The following is a 21,034-nucleotide window of genomic DNA, read 5'->3' on the forward strand; positions in this document are numbered from 1 at the left end:
TCGGAGGTAAAGGCAGACTTCGTGGTGCAGTGCAAATGAACCGAGGGGTGGCTGTAACACATGCATGTGAGTGTGGTCGGTAGGTGCAAGTGCAGCTCCGGGCCATGAAATGCCCCTGGGAGGACAGGGATGGGCAGGGGCAAGCCATGTGGTATCGGAAGCTACCTAGAGAAGATGGAGCTGTGTGGTATGGGAAGCTACCCAGAGAAGATGGAGCCACTTGGTATGGGAAGCCACCCAGAGAACACGGAGCCACATGATATGTATGGGAAGCCACCAGAGAAGATGGAGCCTCCTGGTATGGGAATCCACCGGAGAAGACGGATCAAGCCACGCAGGTGAAGACTGCCTTCTTGCTGATCTGCACAGAGCCTGCTCAGGAGGACCTCACCTCCAAAATGAACTTTAACTCTTCCAGTGCAACTGTTACATGCAGAACAGTGGGTGCAGTGCCAGATGCTGCATGTTCAGCGTGGGTGCATGAAGGTACAACTCTCGGGTGCTCCCTGTCCCAAAGCAGGCGACTGCCTGGGAGAGTAAGGAACAAAGCTGAATATCCATCCTTTGTTTCCCCCGGGAAATACCACAGAGACTCATGCTCTGGGGTTCTGCACCTAGGGCCAAGGTGCAGCTACCTGCAACTACTTTTTTAAGGACTGTATTCATTATTTCAAAAATTTGAGATGGTCCAAACTATTCCCTGCTCCCATAAGAAACCGTCCATGCATGTAATTCACTGTCTCAGCACAGCAGCTCCACCAAACCCAGGGCAAACATCAGCCTGGGGAACCTGATCCACCGCTCCAGCGTTCATCAACCCCGCTCATCGTAATATGGACTTAATGATTTAAAGGGTAGTTAGCTGAGAGTGGTGGCTTAATTAATTAATGAAAACCTGTCTTGGAAGGCAGACTTCCTAAATAGCAAGGGCAGAAGGAACGGTGAGGTATATCATTTAAAACCATCCAAATGGTGTTATTGGCTCTTTACCCAAGGCACTGGTGAGGCTTTAAGTGCCACCAAACACCCCATGGTGAAATCGTGGGGCTCAGGGCAAGCAGAAGCAGCCAGATGAAGAGCTCAGCAGCTGGGCACCGGGGAATAACATGGCCCCAGAAGGAGTGAGACTGCTCCTGCACCTCTCACGCTCGTGTCCCAGCAAGTTTGTTTGCTTTGCCCAACCATACCGCTCAGCATAATAAAAGCTATTATCTCCTTGTACAAATCTCCCTTTATTTCCTCTGCTCACAGGAGCGTTAGGAGGATTAAGGTCTATAAAAGTTGGCTCAGGGGAAAATCTGAAGTGAAAATGGAAGGACTTGTGCAGCTGGCTCCAAGTTTGGAGTTTTTTTCCCCGTAAGAAAGACATTTATTGTGTTACTTCTTGCTTTTTAGGCACGACAATGCTTGCACTGCCAGGTGCTCTGATGGCTCAATAATCAAGATGGGCACTTGCAGAGATGTGCTGGGGTGAGCTTCTCTCTGAACACCCTCTCTTGCACAGGACACTTGATGACCAGCTCAGATGAGATGACTCCATCGTGGCTGCTAGAAGAGAGGTGGGACAGATCCCCGTTGTCCTGCTCCTGTACCCAAAGGGATGCCAGCTCACAGGATGGATGAACCTCTTTCTGATCATCAACCAAACAAACCAGGGTGCAGAGCAGAGGGAGGACAAACTCAGAGGAGGCAAAACCCTGCTGGGGTACCATCCCATCTTTAAGAAGAATCTTAAAATAGGTTTTGTCCATCTCTACAAAGGGTAAGGAGGGCCAGGAAAAGGGCTTTAAAGAAAGGGGATTTCTTTCCTCCTCCTTTCCTGCCTTTCCTGAGACTGAAGCAAGCAGGGAAAAAAAAAAAAGAGGAAAAAAAAAAGCTAATCCAGCACAGCAGAAGGCAAGAGGAGGAGTGATTTCTACAGGTGGTTTATTACTCTCCGCATGATCCACACGCCTGTTACATCCTATCAGATCCTCTTCTTACAGCGAGGTGCTAAAGGATTTATTAGTTCTTGACAGTGTGAGATGTTTAAAAGCTTGAGGATGTAATAACCAAATGTTCATTTGTTAAAATAAAGGCACTGTTTGGAGAGGTCTGTGCAATTCTTAGCAGCCTCCCCTTCCCCTTGGTCTATATTTAAGCTGCCAGCTAGATTAAAACTGTCGAAGCAGGGATGAGAATTTTATTGACATGCTTTGTAGGTGGTAGGGTTCCATAAAATAAACATATACAGAGGATGCTCCCTGGTGTTGCTGCACAGGCAGAGATTTTTATAGTACTGACCTGGGGGAGTTTGTATCTGAAATCAATCCCTGATATAAAACAGATTCCAGAGGATACGGAGAGACAGACTTCACAAATGTCTGCGGAGAGCGTGGGCAGGGATGCAATCCGTTTAACATTTCACGTTGAAACCAAACTGCGGAGAAGGGGAGGGCGTGAAATTCCCCGAACCCGCTCCAACAAACTCTTCACCCCTCGTGCGCGAGGTGCAATTAATTACTCTGATAACGGGGAGGTTTTAAGCCCGGGCAGGGCGCAGGATGGAATGTGGGGCAGGGGACACATGTGGATGCTCAGGAAGCAAAGCGAGGACTCTTGCCCCAGCTTTGCACTGGCAGAATTCGCTGCTGCAGATGGGGACCCAGCTCTCGAGGCGTTTTTCAAAATCAAAATATTCAGATTTATAGAGATGAAGGCCAGAGAGATGACTAGATTGGCCAGTCTGACCTCTTGAATATCACAGAGCCATCAAAGTTCACCCACTTCCACCACCACAATCCCTGAACTTCTGTTTGGCCAAAACCTGACACAACCCACCACTTCCCTTGGCAGCTGGTTCCCAAAGCAATCACCCTCCCAGTTGTAACTCTGGGCCTGAGTCCTAATTTGTTTTTGTCTGGCTTCAGCTTTGAGTCATTCTCTGTTATGCTGGATCTAAAAACCGCTTTAGTAGCCAGCATTTTCCGTTCTTGTTAGCGTTTATAGTGTCATCACCATGTCCCCACTCCTTTTTTTTGTTTCCCCCTGGATACATTCAACAGAGCTCTTCAACCTTCCAAGCTGCAAGACATTTTCTCCAGCCCCTGGCTCATTTCCATGGCTCTCCTCTCTGCCTTCTCTGGATTTTGCAATCTCTTTCCAGCATGGATACCATGCCTGAGCTCCAGTTTTGTCCCACCAACTCCATGCACATGTAACATTACCCAAGAGAAGGCTACCTTGCTTTTCATCACATCCCAAGTTCACATTAACTGCCTTCACTTCCAGGATCTCCAAATCTTCTTGAAAAGCACCATTTCCCAGGATACCATCCATCCAGCACTTCTGTATGCCCATCCAGTATTGGTCCAGCAATGATTTTATATGTCCTTTCACATCCTTGAAGACATTCAATAGCACTGAGATCTAGCAGAGACTCCCAAGAAGCTCCATAAAACTCAATTTTAAGAAGAAAGGTGTTTTGTCAGGATGAGGAGAGGTCACCAGTGGTGTTCCTCTGGCACTCGAGGTAAGGCAGTCACGCAGGGAGAAAATACACACCAACTCGAGGGTGGGTTAACCCATTCACATGAAAGAGGACCAAATGGTAGAAAAACTACCCAATTACTCTGCTAAACTGTGCTACTTTCTCCCACTTTCTACTACTTGAAGATCACGCGCTCATCAACCAAGAACATCAGCTTTGGCTAAAAGTTGGGGATGGCTTAATGGAGGTGACAAGAGGAGACAACAACCATTACCTCCAGCATATCAGGGATGGTACCAGCAACAACCTAACGCTACTGATTAAGATCTGGTAAGAAAAACCATGACAGTCTAGGCCAATTCACTCAAGAAAAATGAAGTTCAGTTGGAAGAAGTGCAGAAAAGAGCTGTTGGGTTGATTAAAGGAAAAGCATAACTATCTGACACCAAGATCCTAGGAGAGCTTGGTTTGTTGGACGAGTCAAGCAAAGGTAGAGAATAAGAGCAACAACTTCATACCACCTTTAGGGAAGGGCGGTAATTGCCAAACAGAAGGAAGAATAAACCAAATTAAAGGGCAATGCTGGCACAGAAATGATCCGAAACTCATTTCCACCGAAAATGAGCAAGTGGTTTCATCCTCTTCAGGATCTCAAAAGGATTCTTGGAAGGATGAAGTTAAACAGTTAAAAGGACTGTATCTGTTTGTACTCTGTTTACCTTGGATCAGCCTCACACTTGAGGGCTTTCAGTGGGCACCTACTGAAGCCAAGGAGGAATTCCCCCTCCCCACTGATGTTTAATCTGGCCTCCAGGGTTTGGTTGTTTTTCTTTCTCTGTAGCACTCTAACTTATGGTGAAAAATTGGCCGCCGAGACAAGATGAAAGCGGTGTGCACCCCTCCCTCTAGTAGCACGAGCAGCTCGATCAGGGTTAATCCAACCACCAGATTCGGAATGAAGAAAGACCTTTCCTCCCCAGCACCTGCAAACAGCCAACGACAGCGTCACTGGCTGAGAAGGTCCTTCCTGACCTCAGGGACGAAGGTGGAGGAACCCAGAGTCTGCAAAACACCGCTCTAAGGCAAAAGCAAAGTTCCCCTTTCCTGACCTCCCTTGAAGCAAACAAAATCAGGATAACTCCAATAAAGTCAATGCATTTAAAGAGGAGACTACAGCACCAGGCTGACAGTTGTAGCCTGAAGAGATTCCAATCTAATTTTAGATTTGACACAAACCTTAATGTGGTTTTAATTAATTAATTAAAAAATCCTTTAATTAATGTAAACCCCTTAAAGCGGTTTTCATTTACTCCATTTCCGGGAGACATTTCCACTTACATTGCTCCTCAGATGCCATTCTTCTGCTTGCTTTTGTTCTTCAGTCAAACCTCAAATGTTAGACCTAAACTTCTGTTTATAATATGTCACTGGGCTTGAAAGCTGGGATGCTTTGAGCTCAGGCTATTTCTTGAGCCTTCACTTTAATGATTTTTCAAGTAATGGGGTTTCCATCTCTTCTCTGACTATGCAAAAACTTGTTCTTCCATTGCATGGAAGTCTCCTCTTTTGGGTCCACTGAAGGACCTCCGTGTTGACTCAGCACATAAAAGCTACCAAAAATTACACTTGAATTCTCTGAATCTAATAGTTCAAGTTTATCTCCATTTCTGCAAGCAAGGCATAAAGGCAGCAGTGATGGGGTCCTGTCACCCTGCCCTCCTGGCAGCAACACCCACCTTGGGCAGCTCTCCAGGCCACCAAGGAAGGAGCTCAGATGTGATGTGGGAATGCGCAGGACATCCCCGGGGTCCGGAGTCCCTGGGACCTCTCTCCCCCTTGGCTCTCCTGATGGCAACCTGTACTTGGTAGAGTGGCCACTGGCTCCTGTCTTCAACCTGCTCCATCTGCATGGCCAGCAGCCTGGGCACCACATCTAGGTGACCACCACATACTGCGTCCAGTCTGGGGACCCCCGTGTAAGACAAACTGGAGTGAGTTCAGTGGAGGCCACCAAGATGGTCAGGGCTGGAGCACTGGTCCTGAGACCAGAGGCCAAGGGAAGGGGGTTGCTCAGCCTGGAGAAGAGATGGCTTTGGGGCACCTGACAGCAGCCTGCCCATGCCTACAAGAAGTTATGGAGGTGATGGAGCCAGGTTCTTCACAGCGATGCATGGTGAGAAGATGAGAAGCAATAGATGCAAGTGAAGCAAGAGATGTTCAGGTGGGACAGGAGGAAAATCTTGTTCACTACGAGGCCAGCCAAGTGCTGGAGCAGGTTGCCTAGAGCACTTGTGCTTCTCCATCCTTGGGGGCTTCCAAAGCCCAACTAGGTAAGGCCCTCAGCAACCTGGGCTGGTCCCAGAGCTGACCCTGCTTTGAGCCCATTTGTCAAACACCACCACTATCAGAAATGGAAATAAGCTTTAGGGAAATGGGATGGTTCCAGCAGGAGAGAGAGATTGCCAGCACCCAGGTAAAATGTTAGACTTCTCCAAGAGGATACTGGATTACAATATGGGGAGAGGGAAGAGCTGAAATGAAAAAGTATTCAAAAATATAAAATGCAAGAAATAATGCAAGCATAAACAAGGCAAAGCATGTTATGCAGAAGGTACTTTCCCTTGGTGGCATGGAGGCAGCAGCTCCAAGGACCTGAGAAGTTTAATCGGAAACTGGAAATAACTGCCTGTGATTCAATGCATGGCAAGAAAGACGCCTTCAAACTGGAGCTGGTGAAAGAAGGATATGCAGACAATTTAGGAGGATCCTAAACAGAAAAAAAAATAATGCCTAAAGACTCTAACTACACTATCCTGGCAAAACAAAGCCAAGCGAGGGAGAAGATCCCAAAGGCTCCATCCACTCCTGCACTGGAGATGTCCAGCTCCTCTGCAGACTCAGTAACATGGACTTGGGCTAGATATTTCCTCAAAGCTAATGGAAGTCCATGTACAGCTCCGTCCCCAGGGCCTGTGGACACAAAACCCTGTGGACTGAGGGTAACGTGGGAGCCTGGACCTGGGCAGAAGAAACCAGCTGACAGCCTTTAATTGCTCTGCACTGGGTTCCTCTGCTTTGGGGTAAAGCTCGCCAAGGGGCCTTGGCTCTGTGACTTGCTTCCACACATTGCACGCAATTACTCGCCTTGTGGTTTTATGGGAGTAATTTTATGATCTTTAATAGCGCACCACATCACTCGGCTGCTGGGACAAGAAGGGGCTCAGCGCCCGAGGACAAGGTCTCCTTCTGTCCTCTTCCCAAAACCTCACGCCGCCGTTGCAGGCTGTGGGAGAAGCCTCTTCCCAGGCCACCACTTCACCATTTTCTGACCACCGCTAAATACAAAGCCAAGGCTTTTTTGTTCTCTCTTTAGAGCTCACCACGTGTTGGCATTCCCAAACCCAAGAAGAAACTCAGCATTCGTTTTGAAGAGGCTTCCATATATCCCACTGAGGATCCAGGACCTCTCTGCACTAGAAGCCATACATGTATATCACAAAATAAATCCAGGGCCAAATCTAAGCATATGACAAGACAGCAGGGAAACTTAATTAAAGGAAAGCCACTGACAGCCCACTGATCGTATGCAACAGAGCAGCCAAAATCAATAATTATTTCATATACTTCACTTAATTAACCTACTGTATTTACCCAGAAGGAAAATTACTTCCCCAAGTAGGTTCACTTCCAAATGGGGGGTGGTCTTAAATTAAGGGTCCTCTTCTTTTTGGGTTGATGTGCCCTAGTGACAAAGGAGCACAAACTTGCCTGAAGGAGCCCATCTTACTATGGCCACACTTCAGGAAAAAAACAAATAAAAAGATGTCAGGAGGACACAACTGCTCCATGGTTTTGTGGGACCCAAAAGAGGACACCTCCATGCAGTAGAAGAACAAGTTGTGGAATGTTTGTGTAATCTGAGAAGAGACAGAAATGCTCTTATCCCTAAAACCTCTGAAAATTACTGAAGTAAAGGCTCAAGAAATAGCCTTCTCCCCCTCCCTGCCCAAAGTAACTCAATTTAAAAATTGAGGGTCATCTTTGCAGGTTAACACAGTAACGTTCAGGAAAGAAAGCTAATTCTTCTCCTAGTGCCCTTTTAAAACATCCCCAAATCGGGTCACTATGCTGTAGCATTATTACAGAATAAAACTGCATTAATAAAGATCTGATGGTTTTTTTTCCTTATACAACTATAAGAATAAATTCAGCAGCTCCACTACCAAAAAGCCAGGCTTCACTGGGGCTGAAGGTGTCATACATGGGATCATATGACCCTCCATTGCCATAAGAAGCGTTGCATTGCAAAGGCAAGCAATGACTCGGGGTCCTTCATGAGACAAGCTAAGTTGTACAAATCCAAGCAAACACAGAATAAATCCTTTGTTTTGGCAACTACAGAATAAATCTGCTGGGCTTTTGGACCTTGCGGGACCAGAAACTCATGAGCATCACCCCACGCGTCCTGGCGGGGCCGGGAGCCGTGCCGTGGCTGCTCCTGGACCAGGTAGCTGCCGGCTCTGCACACCGACTCCCACAGAAGCCGAACATACGGCAGCACAGCGGGAGTGACCGTCAGCGAGCAGTGATGAGCAAACGCAGGAAGGACAGGGGGAAGGAGGTCCCTTGGACGCCAGCAGCGGTAGAGTCGCTTGCGATGCCTTAGGAGGTGTTTCAAGGGCACTCCTCTGCGGCTGTTTGAGTTTGTAGGCAGTGTAATGAAAAGCTCAATACTATTTGATTTATTCTATTAAGGTGCTGCATTTATACTCCTGCTCTGGAAGGAAATTAAAGCAGCCTATCAATGGAGAGGGCTTTTAGGAAAAGACTTGGTGGCTTCATCTTAAAAAGGACACTGCCAAGGTTGGGAGCTCTACAAGCGAGATGAGATGACCCCTCCGCCAGCTCCCATCTCCATCAGATCTCTGCACGCTGCTCATCACCCATTCCATCAACCAAAGGTTATCACCCTCCCAAAACTGGGGCGTTTAATTAAAAACATCATCCGGGGGAAAAAAGGAAATACCTTTCTGGAGCCTGTCCGCCACTGCAGAGCCTGGCATCGCAGGGCCGTGGATGCCGAGGCTCTGCCTCTCCTTGGGCAGGGGTGACCCTAACCTCCATGGGGTACGCATCAAGTATTACATCATTTTACATAAAAGAAACAAAACAAGTGGTGGTCCACACATCAGTGCAGCTTTTCCAATATCTCTGCTCATTTTTGTACTCCTGTATGACCAAGATGCCTTATTTTTACATTTGCAGCCACACACCGGCTGCCTTCCCGGCGGCAACCAAGCCTCCTCCCCATCCTGCAGTCTCCTGACTCCATCACAGCTCCACCATGCTGCCCTGATGGCTTCTTCTAACAGCCTTTACACCACCTCTGCTAACCCTACAAGCCAAAGAGCGATGCATGTTGAGCAGCGAAGCTGTCCAGCTTGCCTCCATCCATCAGGTTTTGACTGCAGCAGCACTGCTCTGAATTAAAACAACCTTGGGCGAGCTCACCTCCACATGATGGATGGACATCAGCTCCGTCTCACAGCACGGCTCTGCAGCAGAGGACCTACCCCAGGAGAGGACCTCAGGCATCCACGTGCTGGGCCTGACGCCAGGCTGAAGGCAAAGGGGAGGGAGGTCCGCACGGATGGACCGCTGCCCCGTGGAGCCCAGGCAGGATGCTCAGAGAGATCTTCTCCTTGCTGACCTCCACACCGCCCAGGAGACATCGGTGGCCTTTTCTCCTCCTTCCCCAGCAAGCGACCATGCGCAGGCACGATTCAGGGCTCCAACACTCAAACCACCCGACTTGAAAAAATCGAAAAAACTTTTGCGGGACGGACAAAGGCTGAAAAATTAACTGTCTGGCCTCTTCCTCCGCTGCGTTTATTGCTGTCTTGGCAGATGAATTTCAGGTTGCTGCCACAGCCGCAAACCGCTTGTTCTGCCAACTGTACATTACTAACATTGGAAGGTGTCCAGACCTAGGAATCTTTTCTAAAAGCATTTGCTTCATACTTTAAATAGCAGCCCAGCAGGCAGGGGGATGGGAGGGAGGGCTCAGCCCCTGCGTGCGATCCATCTGCAAGCTTCTGCCGGCTCCTCCACCCCTTTGCGGGTTAAAACCGAGGACGACCCGCGGCGGAGGTGCAGGGGAGGGAGAGAGCTGGTGGGATGCAACCTCTAAACCCTCCAGGCTTGGCAGCGGGAAGGATGCCCCCCTCCCCGGGATGTCCCCACTCCCCCGGCGCTGCCACCTGCCCCTTCCCAAGCTCCCCAGCTCCACGCCTGGCACATTATTAATTAAATTAATAGCAGGACGTTGACTGTTTTTTCATTGAAATCTGCTCTGTTATGAGGTTTAGCATCATTTTCCCTGGTGCTTATGGGTTTTGCTTATTATTGGGCTGAACAGCATCATTTTCTGGGATTTAAATGATTCTGTGATTTGTTGCGATGTCCTGAGCCTGCTGTAACACACCACTGCGAAGTCCAAACTCCCCAGCTCCTCTCTGTTACATGAAATCACGTCTCCAGGTGGGTTTTCTAATGGAGCACTAGAAGGGGCACAGCCACGCACTGCAGGATATGTTGCCGTTCACAATACTTTAGCAACAAAACCACATCCTCGGTAGTTAGCAAATATTAATCAGCTTTATGGCTGAGAAACAGAGAGGAGGAGGATGAAGGACATGGGCAGGGAAACACAACATCTAACACTCGATATAACTATAAGGACAGAAAATTATCTCTGGCCACAAATACTCCGACTTTTTGCCGTATTTTTCCTACCTCCTCATGTGAAATGCTCTTGCAGTAAACAAGAACAAATACAGGTGAAGTTTCTTTTCTTCAGTAATTTGGCGCTGCACTAGATAAGCCGGCAATACAGAGCAAAGCTCAAGGCATAATATTTTTAAGCAGTGCTTGTCCCAGTTAATGTTCAGCCCTGCTGTGCAATGTCAAGAAAACTAATGAACAGCAAAGTGGCAGCGAGCAGGAACCTGGGCGTACTCACTCGCTACCAAACTCCTTTCAGAGCCCAGGCACAACGTGAATGAAATCTAAAAGCAGCTGTCCTGGTTCATCGGGAAGCCCGGGCAGCCCGGGCAACGTGAGCCGAATGCTTTGCCACTGTGCTTGCCCCAAAATTCAGTGCCTAAAATAATAGTGAGCTGGGATGACCTACAGCAATGCCTGGCTTGTGATAGGACAAGGGGTAATGGTTTTAAACTACAAGAGTGTTGATTCAGACTAGATATAAGGAAGAAATTGTTTACAATGAGGCTGGTGAGACATTGGCACATGTTGCCCAGAGGGGTGGTCGATGCCCCATCCCTGGAAACATTAAGGTCAGGCTGGATGGGGCTCTGAGCAACCTGATCTAGTTGAATATATCCCTGCTCATTGCAAAGGCTTGGACTAGAACACCTTGAAAGGTCCCTTCTAACCCAAACCATTCTATGGGGTGCCTGTACATGCATACCCACAACCCAGCCACTGGGTTTGGGAAAAATTTAACATCTGTTATCGGAACACGGCTCCTCTCGGAGCATGCGACGGGAGCTTTGGCAAAGGCAACGCTTGACGGATGATGTGCTCTCAGCACTAATGCTGAGCAGGATTCACCTTGTGCACGAAGGACAAAGTGTTCACACGAAGGACAAATATTTACACAAAGGACAAAGTATTTGAGCTCATGAGATGGGCAGCCCTTAGCAGGCATGATGCAGAGCAAGCTGGAGCCCACCTGCAGCAGCTCCAGGAGGGATGCTGAGGTTGCAAGGACCTGAACAAGTCCCACTCCCTCCTTAATATACCTCACCCCTTCACCTGCGCATCGCTTGAGCCCTGTGGACTTCCACATTTCAGTCTATGAGTTGATACTCTGGGTGAATTTTAACCTTTATATATATGGCTTCTCAAGCATCTCTTCTCTGTTCACCGGTTACGGCACCGTATTCACTGGCGGGAGGTGGATTAATGCCCCCTCTAATCTGTTCAGTTGGCAGGAGAACAGATCTGACAAGGGTACATGGTTCTTCACCAACTCTTGCACAGCGTGTGGCAGAGCCATCTCTCCTTCACTCTTACCCAGCCATAAAATGGGGTTTCTGCACACAGTTAATAGCAGTATTGCTGATAAGCTCTTAACAGGCCTAATCCTGAAAGCTTAACAAACACTTCTGATTATTTTAATCTAAGGATTAATTTCAGGATGAATCATAAACACAGAGTAAAGTGCCACCTTGCACCAGAAACAAAGGTGGCATCTCTGACAAGCCAAGCAACAGAGGTGAAGCATACCCTTTCATATTACTGCTTCCATAAAAGCACAAGGAAAACTATTGCAAATGGAATGATTATGTCATGATTTTTCTTGAATTAAGTCATGATTATTTGCTGCGATTTAGAGTCTGAAGGGTTCCAGGAGAATGCTTTTACACCGAAGGTTTCCAACAAGCCAAGGCAGGAGGCTGCCGCCTTACCTTGCTCCAACCTCTTCATCTGCTGGATCTGATCAACCGTCTTTTTTAGGATCTTGCATTTGTCGGGTTTGACACTCAGAGTGTCGATGTCCCCGATGTTTGCAGACAGCAGCTCCGCTAGCTCCTCTAAATATTTATTCTCCTGTTCCCGTCGCCGCTTTTCATTGCTGTTAAAGAAGGGAAAAAAATTAAAAGTCACGTTAATGACTTTTTCCCACTGCTCAGTCTAGTCACACCTGGGCACTGGACAAGAACCCAAAAATACAAGTATTCACTGGAGTGATGACCACGCTATAATCCAAATATCTCCAAAATACTGGGGAGTTCATCCAGGCCTTTGTCTATTTTTATGCATATAATCAAAATTTATGCCAAGGAAGATACACAGGGCTAGCCAGACACCCCCAACAAAAACAGACCTCTAACATTCAGGACTCTCTCTTCCTCTCAAAAATAGTTAGAAATTAGTTATATAAAAAATAATAAAAAATAGTTATATACAGCCTCTTATTTGTTTACAGCCACTATTCCAGTTGCCACCAAGTTTAATCCTAAATTCATACATAAAAGCTAACAACACCCACCAGAGTTCAGCAAAGTGAAAATTGGAATCAAGAGTGACATGAGAAAATTGAAAAATATTCATGAGATCAACCTTTTTGTCCCAGCGAAAGCAGCTTTTCTTTTAGTTCACGGGCACTGCAGAAGCCCAACGCTCTCCCATCAACTACTTGTAAATTCTGGGAATTGAGAATATATTATATACCTGGTATGACATGGCCATCATTGAAGCCACCCTGGACACTGTAACATATTCCTTTACCAAAGATGTTATAAGCATCAAACCCACCAAAACGAACTGTGCATATGGGAGAGACGCACAGAGACACACTTTCCCTAAATACCTTCCTCTACATCAACCACAGGATGAAATGAGGACACCTCAAAATGCCTAACAGCGCTACACCGCTTGTGATGCCTTTTATCAGGTTGGTTTTCGATAAGCCACCTAATTTTTTGTTGCAACCTTCACGGGACGCCCAGCACTCTATTTAAGAAGTACTGCCTAAAAATCCCTAACAATTACTAGACACCAAGAAGCTGCTGAGACGGCTGTGGGCACGGTGAGATGTTCCTGGCCTCAAAGAGGCCCCACCGCTCATGGAGGGGCTCAGAAAACACTGGTTACAAAAGCTGAATCTGTAAGTCTGGCTCAGTAGTAGATTTGTGTCCCACCGCAGATGCCGTTGTGTTTTTCTATGTGGTGATACAAGCTCTGCTAACAGCTGAAGACTTCAAGAAGAGGTTTGGTTTATTATATCTGCTGAGAGTGCAAGCCAACCTGAGCATGAATATACCTTGATAACTCTGCAGAGACCCTTTAGAAACCGTATCTGTCCAAAAGGGGATGAGACACCACCAGCTCTCCCCTCTAAGGAGCTCCTCACGTAGGCTGCACAGATGTTTCTTTATTTTTTCCCAATTCCACTTTATTAGCTCAATATCCAGGTCTGACAGGTAGGGGTTGTCTCTTGGGCATTTTACTGCTGCTTAAACTTGCTCTCACATGAAAATATCTGACCACCGCAGGGAAGAGACTCCATGTTGAACCTCCCCTTGCCTTCCAAGTTCACTCTCCATTACCTCGCTTCTCCTCCTGCCCGTGTCTCTCCAGATGCCGTGACTGCCCAGAGGAGCGCCAGGAATGACTCGCCCTCCTTTAATTCAGCAGACCAGCAGAATAAAAAAAGAAAGGAAAAAAATAAAGGCAAGGCCAGCTGCAGGTGTGGAAAACACAAGCTGTGTTTCTGCCTGGGCCACCAGTCCCGTGAAGTCCATGAGCGAGACCTTCCATGGCAGGCACATGGTGCGACCTGGAAACTCCTCTGCAATGGGTCTGGGTGGGCGCAAGACCCCTCGCTTCCCTGGCAGGCAGCTGCCAACTGGTACTAAGGGTTGCAGGCAGCAAAAACAGCTTCACAGAGGTAGGTTGGATGTCCACCTGCTGCAGAAGTTCTGGATCCAGCCATGGACCTCAGCCTCTTTTTGCACAGGTATCGGTGACACCAGTGCCAACGTGGTCCCTGGCAGTGGGCAGGCAAATGCTTCGCGAAGGAGCTGAGCGAGTATTTTAGTTAAGGTCAAATTAATTCCTAGCTCTTCCTGCGAACCAAAAAGCAATAGCAGAGGGGAGAGAAAAAAAAATTCCTCTGTTGTGGGTGAGCTCATTTCATGAAAACCCTTAATGTCGCTGTTGCTGTGGCAACTTTCAAATTGTAGGAGGGAGAATTGGCCAATTTTCCTTACATAAAAGCATCATGAGAATATTACAGCAGTGGGTTGTTCTTTATGACTCTCAAGTATCATCAAAAGCAATAGTTAAACCTTCCAGGTTTTAACAAAAGAGTTTTGAAGTTCACTCTGCTCTGGAGTACGTTACGGAGGACTCTGGCCAGCCTGGGGAGGAGGATGAGGTCCCTCCCCGCTGTGGCTGTGAGTCAGGAGATGGTCTGAAAGAAGGAAGACGCAGCACTGGTGAGGGCTTCTCTTCTGGATTCTGCTTCAGGTCCAGTGTTTGGGGATGGATGGCCAACCCAATGACAAGTGTTTGAGTCAACCATTCTAAAAATGCCTGTAGGTGCTTTGTGGATGTGAAAATTCATGCTTGGACAAGGAAGGAGAATCCTTCATCCAGAAGTTTCTGCTTCTCTATGATCAGTTCGTTCCTCGTCCTACATATTTTGAAAGACCGCTGGTGGCAGCAGCAGAAGGCTTTCATAAGTGCTGAGGGGTTAGGAAACAAATCACAAAAGATTTGCTTTCCAAAGGCAGACCAGATGAAGCAAAGCCAGGTGTGTGCTCATTCATCTGGAGAGCAGTTCCTCCAAGAAGAGGTGTCCAAGCCCACCTTGCTACCTATGGCTCTGTCATGGGGACTCAAGAACCAACAGCTTCACCCCACACTCACCTCCAGGGTGAGGACTGGCTCTGAGACCAGCCTGGAGACAGCAGCAGGGCTGCAGAGCTCTGACTCAGGTGACTCAACCAGAAAGGGGAAATATTTCACATGATTGGTAGGAGTAAGACAGCTATAAGTGCTATCAAAATGTCTTCTGCAATTTAATGGCACAGCTAAGTCATGAACCACAGAGCCTTTGTAAGAAGGTGCGTGAACTCTACAGAACAGAGATGTGGCAACCAAAACTGCAATAAACAGAAATCCTCAAACAACTACTTAATGTCTCTCTACTGGAACACCATAGCCTTTACATTTATTGTCTAGAATATCAGGTATGAGCTGCAAGTGATAGAAAATACACCTGGGCTTTGTTCAGTGCATCAATATTCTGTGACAACGACCAAAACAGCATCCCAGGCAGCAGAGACACGGAGTCAGCAGCAGCACTGTACGTTCATCCTTACTAACAGACTACATCGCCATGGAAAAAGACGCACAGGATTCACAGGGAGCCTGGAAAAGCCTGTGGAAGGAGATCACAACTGCCTCTATCCAGGACTTCTTAGCCTAAATCAGGTGGCAAGGTAACTGGGATGGGAAACCTCGGTCATAAGCAAAAGGTGCCTTTCTGCAGTGAGCTGAGCTTTAAAGCAGCCTGCATCAGCACACAGAAATGAAAATATTTCAGACAGAAGTATCTTCTGTTTCGTAATTGATTCATGGAGCAAGAGGGTCTCCATCGGAGTTTCTGAATATTACAAAAACATGGATTTCTTGGGAATCTGGCATGAAGAGGCAGAAGGCTTAGGATGATCTGCAGACCTCGCAGAAGAATCTGCCCCAAATTTACCCTGAGAAAGCTTTCCTGGTGCTCTGAGTGCTCTCGATTTATAAAATCAATACATTAACTTTGATAACGAGCCTCTAATCATCATTTGCCACCTAACAACAAGCATAGCAGATGGGGAGCTGCATTTCCATCATGCTCCATCTTCCACCGCAGCCACCGCTAAAAGCAAAGCGAAGTTCTGGTGGGAAGTGTGAACGTTTCCGAGTGGCTGAAACCTGGCTCCATCTGCTCGAGCAGACGGGACGGAGCGACGCAGCGGGAATGACAAAGTAGCCGCGGCAGGGGACGGATTGGGAGCAGTGCACGTACCTCTGGGCTGTATCGCAGGGTGAGCCTTTCCTCTTCCGAGAGTCGGGGTTGGCAGGGTCCGTTGAGCTGTCCCCAAGGCCACTCATGTTGGTTGACCTACTTTGCACCTGGAACCGAAGAGAGACAGGGTAAGGACAAGCTTTTTGCAGCTGCAGGTGGAGCGGTTCCTCAGCAGCAGAGCCAGAAAACATGGACCAAGTGACCTCTGAAGAGGTAACTAACCCAACGCAAATCCTTCTTACTGAATCAATGCCTTGTTTGTGAAGAAAACAGTGCGAAGGGAAGACAACACAACACGCGATCACGTTATCCTCCTTTTGGTGTCCCCTGGTCGCCATTTGGCCAAGTGAGCCCTCACCACCAGCACCATCATCCTTACATCACAGACTAAGCTCTTCCCTGTATCCCCACAGATTTTAGCTTCCTGGCCTTACAGCATTTTAACAACTATCTAAACACAGCCTGTTTTAATGCTTTGTTTATGGGTGTTTGATTGCTTTTGTTTTGTTTCCTTCTCCTGCAAGCCTTCTCCTTCAGCCCATCTTCGACTTCTCTGCCATCTCCCCCGGGTTCCTCTGACTCAGGGCTGGCAGAGGACACTCCACCCCTCGCATTGTGTCTGCACTCCTGCTCCCCCACCACCTCCTTTCCCCTCAGCACATGGCCTGGGCTTTAATTAGAGCTGCAAACTGACTCATCTCTTAACGGGATGCGACACCCTCCCACGAACCCCTTCCCTACCTCCCGCTGAGGCTACCTCCCACACATGGTCCTCCCAGCCCCAACCTTCTGGCAGAGAGCTTCCCATCATGGCCAGACTCAACACTGGGCACCTCCTGGGTTCCAGCTCTCTCCAACACATAGACATTTCACCCTTATTTTTAGGGTGTAATTTCAACAGATGTTGGGTGAACTAGTCCATGCTATGGCAAATGAGAGATCTGAGTAACCGAAGAAGGTCCAGAAGTCATGAGGATTGTAACATTGCAATATCCCACATGCTAATTGTCCTTAACTATAAATTGTATTTTTATATTTAACTGAATAAAATACCATGTAAGCCCAGTAAGGGCAAGAAAGCCAATTAAGGCTTCTTTCTGGACACTTCACCTTGAAGGGTGTTAAAGGGTTTGGCCAAAGACTGTGACACTCTCTGACCTGAGAACTCAGCCAGTTCCCTCCAACTGCCTAAAGGGGACTAAACACATCTATAGGACAGGGTCAAAACCTCATACAACATGTTAAATCAAGGGACAGAGCTTCTCTAGAAAAGAAATCAGCTATGCACATTGCTTCCCTTGCTTTGCTAAGCCATTCAGTGATTTTTCCAGTAACCACAATAATTCCATACTGGATATTTATTTATTTTAGAAGTGTTTATCATTGTGAGAAGATACAATCCCTGAGAAAAAAAATAACGGTACCCTGGACAAGAAGTTAGTAGTTTAGAGAGTAAAAGGACTAAGTTCTTAAACTTACTTCCCTTCATTTCTTCCATTACTTTCTGAAAGCTGGAATTTTAACGAGCATTACACTGCTGACAGATTGTGATAAAACGAACCGTAGAAGGCACATCCACAGTTCCCACAGCCCAGATTCCTGCCATGTTTTATTCAGCCTGCCTGCAAGCATGATGGGATGCCTTCGGTGGTCCAGCACCTCCCACCCGCTGCCCAGCCCGACGCAAGGCAGCCACTCATCAAAAACCATCAGTGCTTGTTCATCTTGTGCTCAGACAGGTGATAATTAAAGTCCCACCAGCTTTTGAAAGTCCTCTAAGTCCCAACCACATCTGCAGACCAGCTCCTCCTAACCTCAGAGCAGTGCAGAGGGATGGACACAGCTGTGAGAATCTCCTCCGCTCCCTGGTTACTTGAAGACCCCAGTGTTTGTATTAAAACCCAGAAAGCCAACCGTGCCCTGGGCTGCATCCCAAGCAGCGTGGCCAGCAGGTCGAGGGAGGGGATTCTGCCCCTCTGCTCCCATCGGGTGAGACCCCACCTGGAGTCCTGCGTCCAGCGCTGGGGTCCTCAGCACAGGACAGACATGGACCTGTTGGAGCGGGTCCAGAGGAGGGACACGAAAATGATCCGAGGGCTGGAACACCTCTGCTGTGAGGACAGGCTGAGAGAGTTGGGGTTGTTCAGCCTGGAGAAGAGAAGGCTCCGGGGAGACCTTACAGCAGCCTGCCAGTACCTAAAGGGGGCTTACAGGAAAGATGGAGAGGGACTTTTTACAAGAGTATGTAGTGATAGGACAAGGGGTGAGGGCTTTAGACTGAAAGAGGGTAGATTTAGGTTAATGTAAGGAAGAAGTTCTTCATTATGAAGGTGGTAAGATGCCGGCCCAGGTTGCCCAGAGAGGTGGTCGATGCCCCATCCCTGGAACCATTCAAGGTCAGGTTGGACGGGGCTCTGAGCAACCTGAGCAGGGGGGTAGGACTAGATGACCTTTAAAGGTCCCTTCCAACCAAAACCATTCTATGATTCTGTGATTCTATGAAAACCAGCGTTACCAGCTTCGTTATCTCCTACGACTGAGGTGTCCAGGGGGTCGTTACACATTTTCGCTCATCACCGCCCCAGTGACCCACCTCTACGTTTGGCGCTGAAAACCTCTACTCTAAAATAAGTGAAATATCTGCACTTAACACAGTGCTACAGGGAAAGAGCCCAACTTTCGGCAGCACACAGGCATTTCTGCTAATGCTTGCGTCAGCGGTGCTAAGGTGAACGCGGTTCCTGAAATCATTTTAGCAATATTAGCACAGGTGATCGATGCTGCAGGCACGAGAGCTTGTCCACCGAAATCAGAAACCCTGAGCACATGCCAGCAAGCTATCCATGACCAGGGATCCGAGTTCATCCCCAGTATCTCTGGCATGTTTGCAAGAAGGAACGATGCCAAAGCAAATATAAGGAAGGGGAAAAAAACAAACTCTTGGAAAATTTAGAGATTGGAAAACTAAAAATGCTGCATCATCTGCTCTGGGTGAGAAGGGCTCACTGAGGTTTCAGACAAGCTTCCTGGGGTTTAAACCTTCTTCTTAAAGGTTTAACTTGCTCTTACCAAAACATTAAGTCTCCACAAGTGGTGTTGCTCTTAAGGTCCTGATCTTTCCTCTTGGCAACTGAATTAGAAGAAAAAAATGAGCAGGGATATGGCAGGTAAAGTCAACCATCCCACCAGGATGCTCCACTGCAGGACCGCAGCTTGGCAAGAGTGAACATATGCCCTAGAGAGGTGAACTAAGGACAACATTGCAGCCTTAGCTGAAATCCTTGGCTTGAGTTAAGCCCTTGATGTAATACACTCAATGTTTCTTTTTATTGTAAAAGTAGTTTATTTTGCGGCAAAACTTGCCAGGGCTGACAAGCCAAAAAATGTCATTTGGTCTAAAAATAACAGGGATGACTCGGTTCGAAAGCCCTGTTGGGTCAGGGCAAGACCAGGAGTTGATGTCCCCCACGGAGGGCAGGGCTTGGGCTGCTGGTGAAAGGCAGCCCTGCCTGTCGCTGCCCGTGCTTGAGGCCATTTCACCGGAAATCTGATTTCTAAACACTGGCTTCTTGTAAAAACGTTAATATTCTGCTGGCTTAGGAAAGCAAACAGAGGCAGACGAAGGACAGTGGGATGGTAATCATAGAATCATAGAATCGTTTAGGTTGGAAAAGACCTTTAAGATCATTAAGTCCAAACGTTAACCTAGCACTGCCAAGTCCACCACTAAACCATGTCCCTAAGCACCACGTCTACACGTCTTTTAAATACCCCCAGGGATGGTGACTCCACCACTTCCCTGGGCAGCCTGTTCCAGTGCTTGACAACACTTTCCGTGAAGAAGTTTTTCCTAATATCCAATCTAAACCTCCCCTGGCACAACTTGAGGCCATTTCCTCTTGTCCTATCGCTTGTTACTTGGGAAAAAGAGACTGACCCCCACCTGGCTACAACCTCCTTTTAGGTAGTTGTAGAGAGCGATAAGGTCTCCCCTCAGCCTCCTTTTCTCCAGACTGAACAACCCCAGTTCCCTCAGCCGCTCCTCACAGGACTTGTTCTCTAGACCCTTCACCAGCTTTGTTGTTCTTCATTGGACACGCTCCAGCACCTCAACGTCTTTCCTGTAGTGAGGGGCCCAAAACTGAACACAGTATTTGAGGTGCGGCCTCACCAGTGCTGAGCACAGGGGGACGATCCCTTCCCTGGTCCTGCTGGCCACACTATTTCTGATACAAGCCAGGTTGCCGTTGGCCTTCTTGGCCACCTGGGCATACTGCTGGCTCATATTCAGCCGGCTGTCAACCAGCACCCCCAGGTCCTTTTCTGCCAGAGAGCTTTCCAGCCACTCTTCCCCAAGCCTGTAGCGTTGCGTGGGGTTGTTGGGACCCAAGTGCAGGACCTGGTACTCAGCCTTGTTGAACCTCATAGAACTGGCCTCGGCCCATCAATCCAGCCTGTCCAGATCCCTCTGTAGAGACTTCCCACCCTCAAGCAGATCAACACTCCTGCCCAACTTGGTGTCATCTGCAAACTTACTGAGGGTGCACTCGATCCCCTCGTCCAGATCGTTGATAAAGATATTAAACAGAACTGGCGCCAATACTGAGCCCTGGGGAACACCACTTGTGACCGGCCGCCAACTGGAGTTAACTCCATTCATCACAACTCTGGGCCTGGCCATCCAGCCAGGTTTTTTTAAAGAAAACCAGCTAATTAGTTCAGCTGAGGGGGAGAAGCAGTTTCCAGGCTTAATAGACAGGCTCTCTCATGCAGACCTCTGCTAAACTGATTGCTCCTCTGCTGTCACAAGCCACCAAAAAAATATATTAAGGCATAGTATAAAATGCTGCTGGTGTCCCTGCTGGTGCTGTTCACTCACCGGGGCTCCTTGGGAGACATTTGACCATGGCAGGAGCAAGACCTAAGCGTTGCATCAACGCAAAGAGCATTGGCCT

At 47.9% G+C, this 21,034-nt stretch overlaps 1 protein-coding gene across 5 annotated transcripts in view; it reads right to left on the bottom strand.

The window, feature by feature from the left end:
• NCOA1 (nuclear receptor coactivator 1) overlaps nt 1–21,034 on the bottom strand; it is a 184,977-nt gene that overhangs the window by 47,603 nt on the left and 116,340 nt on the right. For all 5 annotated transcript variants that reach the window (XM_052809163.1, XM_052809161.1, XM_052809162.1 and 2 more), the window contains 2 exons: nt 16,080–16,186; nt 11,962–12,128 (listed from right to left, as the gene is read on the bottom strand). In XM_052809163.1, the coding sequence (XP_052665123.1) occupies nt 11,962–12,128; nt 16,080–16,165 (253 nt within the window). In that variant the 5' untranslated portion in view covers nt 16,166–16,186. The remainder of the gene's footprint in view (nt 1–11,961; nt 12,129–16,079; nt 16,187–21,034) is intronic.

Source organism: Harpia harpyja, chromosome 15 (genome assembly GCF_026419915.1).
Source record: "Harpia harpyja isolate bHarHar1 chromosome 15, bHarHar1 primary haplotype, whole genome shotgun sequence".
In the NCBI taxonomy this organism is placed as follows: domain Eukaryota; kingdom Metazoa; phylum Chordata; class Aves; order Accipitriformes; family Accipitridae; genus Harpia; species Harpia harpyja.